General features: G+C 51.1%; 1 protein-coding gene across 3 annotated transcripts; it reads right to left on the bottom strand.

Moving 5' to 3' along the window:
* Nucleotides 1-586: 586 nt before the first annotated feature.
* KRT5 (keratin 5) lies at nt 587-6,673 on the bottom strand. 3 transcript variants are annotated; one of them, XM_032420507.1, is made up of 10 exons: nt 6,005-6,562; nt 5,247-5,461; nt 4,425-4,485; nt 4,219-4,314; nt 3,477-3,641; nt 2,966-3,091; nt 2,479-2,699; nt 1,723-1,757; nt 1,161-1,262; nt 748-1,109 (listed from the first exon to the last, which is right to left on the bottom strand). In XM_032420507.1, the coding sequence occupies exons 1-10, from the start codon at nt 6,560-6,562 to the stop codon at nt 952-954; spliced, it is 1,737 nt and encodes a 578-aa protein (XP_032276398.1). In that variant the 3' UTR covers nt 748-951. The 3 variants fall into 3 exon arrangements, with proteins under 3 accessions (XP_032276395.1, XP_032276398.1, XP_032276397.1); XM_032420506.1 differs by having other exon boundaries at nt 748-1,145; nt 1,194-1,262; XM_032420504.1 differs by having other exon boundaries at nt 587-1,262; nt 6,005-6,673.
* Nucleotides 6,674-8,502: the final 1,829 nt, after the last annotated feature.

Raw genomic sequence — 8,502 nt, 5'->3', positions numbered from 1 at the left:
ATTACACTGGTGAATCCTCCTCCAAAGAGATTCACTGGACACACTCATTCAGGACATGCAAATACAAAGGAGCTCACAAAGAGGCTAGGCCACTTCTCCACACCCAGTACAAATTCCTGCTACCTCAGTTAAATACCTGAAATTATCTGGTAATCTGAAGGTCACCCTGACACTGTCAAGAGACAGCTACTGACCTGCTTGGCACCCACAATACTAGAACAGGCCTAACATCTTTTAGGCTTTTTTTGAGTTCTGAAGGTAACATATTCCTTATTTACAATTTTTACTTAAGCCCATTTATGCTATTACTTGCAAATCAGCCCACCATGAATGGGGCCCCTCTCCAACAAGAGGCTCTAAAATCTGTCCAAATTACAGTCCAGACACTCCTTCATTCTAGAGGTTTTAGCAGCATCTTTTCATGCCTCTTGGAGTCTCTGGACTGCCCATGTTGGCCACTTTGCCTTCAAGATCATTCCATTCTCCCCAGGAATCATCAGAGGATCCAATCACATCTGGACAGATTGACCCTCATGGGGTCTCTAGGCTGGTTGTAGATCTTGAAAAAACAATTCTTCACAACAGTTTATATTATAAAAGCATTTTTATTGAACACACTCTGGAGGTAGTCAGAACCAGAACAAAATTTGGGATTTGGATGGGGACCCCGTTCTGAAAGCTTAGATACCAGAAAACTTTGGATTCTTCTTTCATCCAGGATTGTGCTATAGAGACCTAAAGGCTGATTTGAAGCAGAACATAGAATCACAACATGGGAGACTAGAGACCGGGGATTGGACCCTTCCAGGAACCAAGAATGCTGCTCTGCAATACATTGGTCTAGACCACACTCCAGAAAAAGAAAACTTGGCTTGGGCAACTGCCTGGAAGAGGCAGTCACCACAGGCTGGGTTGCTGCGCTTGGGAGGCAGTGTGACTTGCAGCAGGCTCTTAGCTTTTGAAGCTCTTCCGGGAAGAGGAGGTGGTGGAGACAAACTTGACACTGGAGCTACTGCCCCCACCACTGCCAAAGCCCATCCCCATGCTTCGGCCACTGCCCGCACTGAAGCCAGAGCCCCCCACACTGAACCCGCTGCCCAGGCCGGCGCCTCCACTGCTGCTGGAGTAGTAGCTTCCACCGCCACCTCCGCCAAGACCACCACCAAGACCACCGCCAAGGCCACCTCCAAGACCTCCACCGAGGCCACCGCCAAAGCCACTGCCACCGCCGTAGGCAGAGGACATGTTGTTTGTGATGACAGCTGCAGAGAAAGGAGGGAGGACTTGGTGAGACCAGTGTGCTAGATTGACCCTACACGTCCCAGTTATTTGATCCCACTAGTGTTAACACTGTCCCTGGCCTCTTTCACAGAGGAGCAAAGAGGCTCGGGACTATGCCATTTAATTAAGGTCCCTAACAGAAGGTTGGTGAGCTTAGAAGGCAAGGGATGGTGCTAAGTCCTCAGGAGGTAGGGTCAACAAGGGGAGAGGGTACAGGATGTATGAGATACTGGGCCTACGCTTTAAGAAATAAGACATGAGCCATGTCGGTTCATGTCTCAGTCTGTGCTCTTTCCCCTCCACCACCTCCTTCTCTCTAAATATATTAAAAAACCATATGTTGGGATGGGAGTTTCTGGTATGTAGAAACAACAGGATTCTGAGTTGGCACCAAATACCCCATATTATTATCATTGTGAAGGTCTGTTCAAAGTTACTTACAAATGTTGACTGGTCCAACTCCTTCTCCAGTGAGTCTAAAATGGGAAAAATTAAAGTAAGAGTTAAAAACTCCCCAAAAGACAGTACTAGTCATGTTTAGAGCTTGTTCTACAAGCAAGGAGCCTGCATGCCCCAAAGCTGCTTACGTTAGAGAAAGAGATAGCCCTCTAGAGTGACTTCCCAATGAAGAGGAGTGTTGGCCTGTTTGACCTAGAAACAGGTTATCGGAAGAAGATTGCAATTCACATTCTCCTCCACCCATTATACAGAAAGCATGAGTAAGAGGCTGTGGGAACTCTGAATATGTATGAAGCAGTTTTGGCCTGGTAGGAGCTTACATGCTCTGAGGGAATTTGGCATGGACAGAAATACTTCTAAGGAAGGATGCAGTGGGTAGTGTCAGAAGATTGCAGAAAATGGAGTAGTTTGAGAATCCAAAGGCAAGTGAATTTAACTCAGCTGGAGTAATCATGAAAGGCTTTCTGAAGGAAGTGGTACTTGAAGAACGGGGAAGACATTTGTTGAATTGCTTGAAGGAGAGGAATTTGGTGGTGGGAACAGGGTCAGAAAAGTGAGTTGGGGCCACACTGTGTAGGTCAGCTGGATGCCTAGGTGTCAGATTGAAACTGGATTAGTGAAGAATAATTATTATGTACAAATAGTGGTCACTTGTGTGTGTGATGGAGTGGAGAAGAAGCTCCATTTTATTAAATGTGAGGCCATCCTGGGCTTGTAAAGTCAGCCATCTGTCCCCACCTGCACTCCTCGCCCTCCAGCAGCTTCCTGTAGGTTGCGATCTCCACATCCAGGGCCAGCTTGGTGTTCATCAGCTCCTGGTACTCGCGAAGCAGCCGGGCCATGTCCTGCTTGGCCTTCTGCAGGGCGTCCTCCAGCTCAGCCAGCTTGTTCTTGGCATCCTTGAGGGCCAGCTCCCCGCGCTGTTCGGCATCAGCGATGGCGTTCTGCAGGTTGGCGCACTACAGAGGGAAAGAAGTGAGTGGGAACCCTTTAGTAGCTGACCTAGGCCTGAAGTGTCTCTTTCTGGGATTCCAGGGAGAAGCCAGTACATTTGTCCTGGTCACTGTGGATGGTGGAACACTGAAATGCTGGTACTTGCTCCAGCTCTGGTGTGTGTGTGTGTGTGTGTGTGTGTGTGTGTGTTTATAAAAAGTAAAACAAGACAAAACAGGTGTCCCTTTCAGAGCTCAGGCCCCTTCCTTGCCTTCTTGCGACCTCTCCCTACCTGCTTCTTGACATTGTCAATCTCGGCTCTCAGCCTCTGGATCATCCGGTTCATCTCAGAGATCTCTTGCTTGGTGTTGCGGAGATCATCCCCATGCCGGCCCGCTGTCTGCTGCAGCTCTTCGTACTGAAGCCACCAGAAAAGAGGAAAGACCCCATTTATTTGAGAATGAAAACACTTTCTCAAAGCTCACAGGCAGGAGCTACCAAGAGGTGGCAAGTAGTGTTATCTGAGGCCTGGGGCTGGTTTCAGCTTTGTCCAAGTGGACCTGATCTTAGATAATTTTCCCTTTAGTGCCTTTGTTTTCATAGAGACACAGGTGTGGGATTCAGAATGAGATTCTCCTTAAGGTTCTTGAATTTATATGGCAAATGTATGCATGACTGTTCCCATTAAGTCACCCCACGAGGCCTCAGCAAGTTTCAGGAGCCCCATCCTTAGCATTTTGTCAATGGCCTGGAATCCTAGACATGTGTCCATCCCTTCACTCAGTATTTGCCACAGCACCCACCTTGGTCTGGTACCAGGACTCGGCTTCCGTCCGGCTGCGGTTGGCAATCTCCTCGTACTGGGCCTTGACCTCAGAGATGATGCTGTCCAGGTCCAGGGAGCGGTTGTTGTCCATGGACAGCACCACGGACGTGTCTGAGACGTGCGTCTGCATCTGGGACAGCTCCTGTGGGGAGATTTGAAGTCAGTCATTCTGTGTTATTTAATGTTGGGTCCATTCAAATCTTCCACGCATTGTGGTATGTCAACTTGAGAAAAGAAATAATAACCACCTACATCAAAAATTAAGTTAATAAACAATCCAGATCATGATTCAATCTAGTTTTTAAAAAACTTTAACAACTTTGAAACTCCAAGAAACCCCTATCATGTAACCTCTCAGACTCGCATCTTCTTGGGCCATAACTTATTTTAAAATAGTCTAGCTGCATGGACTGTGTGCTGGGAGAAAACAGAGAGGGGAGGCCACTCCAGAAAGGAAAGGTGGCCAGAAAAGGTGTGCCTTTAGTAAAGCACTCCAAACCTCACTCTGCAAAATGACTGTTGAAGAGATCTTTTACTTTAAATTTGACTTTCTTTTTTTAAAGTGTTGGCTTCATAAGTAATAAAGTATGGGTAGTACCAAAGGGGGAGGAGAGACAGAGGTGTGCCCACAGCTTAGGAACCACTGAAGTCAATCCTGGAGCCCCTAATTCCTGGTGATGGCCCATGTCTCTAGGTCCCAAATAGAAGACATTTCTTACCGCCTCAAAGAACATCTTCATGAAGTTGATCTCATCCATCAGGGCATCAACCTTGGCCTCTAGCTCCACCTTGTTCATGTAGGCGGCGTCCACATCCTAGAGAAACAGGGATGGTTGGCACTGCATCCGATTTTTACCCTGACTTAAATGAACGACACCTTAAGACAGCATAGCCATGGGCTATGGGTTGTCTCCTACCCACGCACCTTCTTCAGCATCACAAACTCATTCTCAGCAGTGGTACGCTTGTTGATTTCATCTTCGTACCTGGTTGTAAAAAGGATAGGAAGTGCTGATCAGAGGATGAGGTACAGTTGGGGCCTGGGATCTTTATTGCATGAAGACGACGGTGAGCCTGCCTTCCCGCTGGGAAGGGTCTTCTCACATCATATGGGCAGAGAGGGAGGGAGCACTGGTAGTGTGAGCCCCTGGGCAAGGTCCTCATCCATAAGGACATTGGTTTTTCTGTAACTGCCTACTAGATAATCATTGTTATTGCTATCATTCAGTTGCTTCAAGAATATTCCCATAAAGAAGCTGTGTTATTTCTTCCCCACTCCACATCTAGTCAAGTTCCCTAGTGTTTTTTTCATCACAGCCTTGTGAAAAAAAAACAAACAAAAAACTACCAACCCAGCTGCTGCTCCATAAGGACTAAAGAAATTATTTGAGCCACTAAGTTGGGTTTGGGGAAAATCCATCAGAGAGCCCATGCTGTGGACTTCAAGTACAGTGGGGGGAAAAGCCCCGAAGAGCAAGGATTACATGATGGCTCATTTCACCGGGTGGTACCAAGGGCACTGAGCCTGTTGCTCTGGCTGGTGGCTAAGTGCTGGTGGTACCAAGGGACTGAGCTTGGGGCTGGTACTTTCTAAACATGGACAGGATATTTTTTTCCAGTACTTCAGGTATCCATGGAATGTGCATGCGTCTAGCCCGTGGGGAAGGCATAAGTGGCAGCCTGGTTATAAAGTACATCTGGTGCCAAAAAGACATCACCCGCCCCATCTCTGCTCCCTGTGACCCACTTGTTCTTGAAGTCCTCCACCAGGTCCTGCATGTTCCTCAGCTCCGAGTCCAGGCGGCCCCTCTCCCCCAGGATGCTGTCCAGCTGTCTCCTGAGGTTGTTGATGTACTGCTCAAACAAGGGCTCCAGGTTCTGCCTCACGGTCTTGGTGCCCTGCTCCTGGAGCAGAGTCCACTTGGTGTCCAGGACCTTGTTCTGCTGCTCCAGGAACCGCACCTGGAGAGGGCAGAGTTTGAAGGTGGAGAAACTTGAATTTCATGTTTCGATGATCAATTCACCAGTTTTCCTCCCATTTCATGCTGGTCCCCTACACCTTTCCATGCAGTGCCTGGTCCCGGGCCCCAGGAGGGGAGGTCCAGAGTGAGGTGCTTGCCCTCACTCCTCTATGGGAGACAGGACACCCAGACTGCACTGGACACAGCTGGGCAGCTGTGAAGATCCTCAGGCTACTGCCCGATGAACTCCTCTACCTTTCTATTCAGTCAGCCCTGTTACAGGAAGCACAGAACTCTTCTCTTGGCCCCACAGTCAAAGAGCCTGTCTGAGGTCATCTCTGAAGGGGAAGAGTAAGACCCTCTCTTCTAAGCGGCCAACAAAGTGGTCTAACTAAGAAAATGGGCCACAAATCCAGGACCCAGAAAAAAATATAACGGCCAACTATGAAGGTATTTGCACAAAGTCAGAAAACCTCCCTTCTTCCCACTTTCTTTGGCATTTACTCCACACTCACGGTGGTTTTTCACAAAGGATCCCACTCACCTTGTCGATGAACGAGGCGAACTTGTTGTTGAGGGTCTTGATCTGCTCCCGCTCTTCAGTCCGCACCCGCTGGATGGCGGGGTCGATTTGCAGGTTGAGGGGAGTCAGGAGGCTCTGGTTGACAGTGACCTCTTGGATGCCTCCGGGGGGGCACACGGGGAAGCCAGGACCACCGAAGCCTCCTCCAAAGCCAGCGCCGCCACCAAGCCCAAAGCCTCCACCAGCTCCACCGCCAAAACCAAATCCACTCCCGGCTCCACCTCCGAAGCCATAGCCGCCTCCGGCACCAGCACCTGCACCAAATCGGTTCCTGAAGCTGCCACCACTAGCGCTGATGGAGATCCTCTTGGAGCCTCCCAGGTTGTAGAGGCTCCGGCTGCCATAGCCACCTGCTCCGCAGGCACCCCCTAGGCTGACCCTGCCAAAGCCGCCACCGCCACCCCCGGACCGGGACACGGAGGTGAAGCTGGTGCGGGAGACAGACGGGGTAATGGCAGAGGCAGCGCTGAAGCTACGGCTGCCTCCACTCCGGAAGGATACACTCGACTGGCGAGACATGATGGCTTGTTCCTGGTGGAGCAAGAGTACCGGGCACTAGGGGCTGGGAAGTGCTGGAGAGAACAGAGCTCAGCAGGACGCAGAAGGTGGCTCTGTAACCCAGGAACTGCAATCCCCCCTTTTTATTCTCTAGAACTGGGCTGGGCGGGAGAGCTGTCGAGCTGTGAATGATTAAGTGGGCTGGGCATGCCTGGGGGCAGCCGTGAGCTCACCGTCACACTTGCACAGTGGTGTGGGGTGCAAAAGCTTGCTTCCTGGCAGGCTGTGCTCAGTTAGGAATAACCTTGCCTTACAGCGCTGATGTCCTGGCAGAAAGCTGGCGATGCTGCCAGCCAGTCTCTCTTCACCAAGGGGGCCCCGGGGCTGCGAGCACCCAAGAAGGACAGCTGAAAGTAAGGGGGCATTTGGCCAATGTCCGGAGGGCTCCTTACAGGACCAGGGATATCGTCCGCCATCTCAGCATGGTGTACACTGTCCGTGAATTGGAGGCCAAGCCAGTCCCCCACTGGCAGGGATCTGCTCTCTTCACTCTTTTACGCAGAGGGTTGTTGCAGTGACCTTGGCACTTGGAGAGGCAACGTGACCTGACATCTCAGCTATGTGCTAGAGGGGAAAATAGACTTCTGTCCTTTACTGCAGAATTCCCTTTCTTGGGGGAGGCAAAGTTACCATCCTGGAGCCCACTGGGCAGATTCTCTGGCAGAGTTTGGGCCAGAAAGGCTCCCCAAGCCGCAAGCTCCAGAAACAGAGAATGTGGGACATTCTCAGCCCTGCGTCTAGATCACTTTGTGCCCTACAGGGGCAGGCTGAGCCCTCTACAGCTCCTCCTGATTCAGTATTTTCTGTGGCTTTGACCTTTCCCCTTGCTCTTTGGCCTCGCCAGGACCCTGCAGGGGCTTAGCAAACCCCAGGGGCCCCATGCAATCCCTCATAAAAGGTCCCTAGACTCAGCCTGGCAGTCACGTCTCTCTTCAGAGGGAGCTGCTCTGCTTCGCCCCCCCCCCCAACCCCCAGCTGTGTTCCAGCAAGCCCTCAGTTATTCCACTAGGGAAGAAATGAGTCATCGTATCTGTTGGTACAGGCTGAAGGCTGCCACAAACACATACCTGCAGGAGCTTCTAATCTCATCAGGAACATGTTGAGAATCTGCCGGCCTGTTATAACGGAGAACCGCCCCGTTGCGAGCCGCGGGGACCGCTGCACTTTCTCTAAGCGCCAGCCCGAGGTTTCCTTGAAGGCCAGGGGAATGGAAAATGGAATTCTAAGTCTACGGATCATCCTGCCAAGTAGGCCCCATGGAGCAGATCTGGGGGACCAGTCAGCTGGCATCACAGTCGGCCACAGCTGCCTTAGGGAGGACTCCTTCAAGACCCCTCTGCCGTGCTTGTCCAGGTGGGCCACGGCACCACATGGAGGAGAGGGGTCTGCTTAAGTTTTAGCAAGTGTCCATCTTAAACCACACCCCTCCTTTTGGCCGCAGACCTGAGTCGGCCCACCTCTCGGTCTCCCCAAAACAGAAGCAGGACTCTAAGTCAGCACAGCACTGGGCCATTAAGAGCTGGAGCGGGGTGGGGAGCACCCCTGGGGAAGTAGCGGATGGATTGAGAGCCTTGGGGCTGAGGGAGTACATTCTCAAGAATAAAGGAATGAGGACCCAGCCCAGACTCAAGAATCTCTAGTCAGGCCGGCAGTTGGGTCCACGGAAGCCGCAGCTGTGGGAAAATGACTCGAAGCTGCCGGGGATCAGCTAAGATGTGCTTGTTCACCACAGAGGGCTGCGATGAGCAAGCAGTGGACAGGTAAATCCAGACAGACAGACCGATGGCCAGAGCTCACCTCACAGGTCTTGAGCAATGAGGTCTGGGTTGCCTCCCCGCCTGGAGAATTCCTGAGACTCTCGGAGATTGATTTTACCGAGTTCGCCAGTTTCACACTTTGTT

The sequence above is a fragment of the Phoca vitulina genome, unplaced genomic scaffold (assembly GCF_004348235.1).
Source record: "Phoca vitulina isolate PV1807 unplaced genomic scaffold, GSC_HSeal_1.0 scaffold23, whole genome shotgun sequence".
Classification (NCBI taxonomy): Eukaryota; Metazoa; Chordata; class Mammalia; order Carnivora; family Phocidae; genus Phoca; species Phoca vitulina.
This window is presented reverse-complemented; position numbering and strand designations above follow the sequence as displayed.

Coding starts and splice junctions, on each gene's coding strand:
- KRT5 (XM_032420504.1), bottom strand. CDS start 6,562: ATGTCTCGCCAGTCGAGTGTATCCTTCCGGAGTGGAGGCAGCCGTAGC. Junction 5,462..6,004: donor TCGCCTCGTTCATCGACAAG/GTGAGTGGGATC, acceptor TGCCCTCTCCAG/GTGCGGTTCCTGGAGCAGCA. Junction 4,486..5,246: donor GTGGAGGACTTCAAGAACAA/GTGGGTCACAGG, acceptor TTTTACAACCAG/GTACGAAGATGAAATCAACA.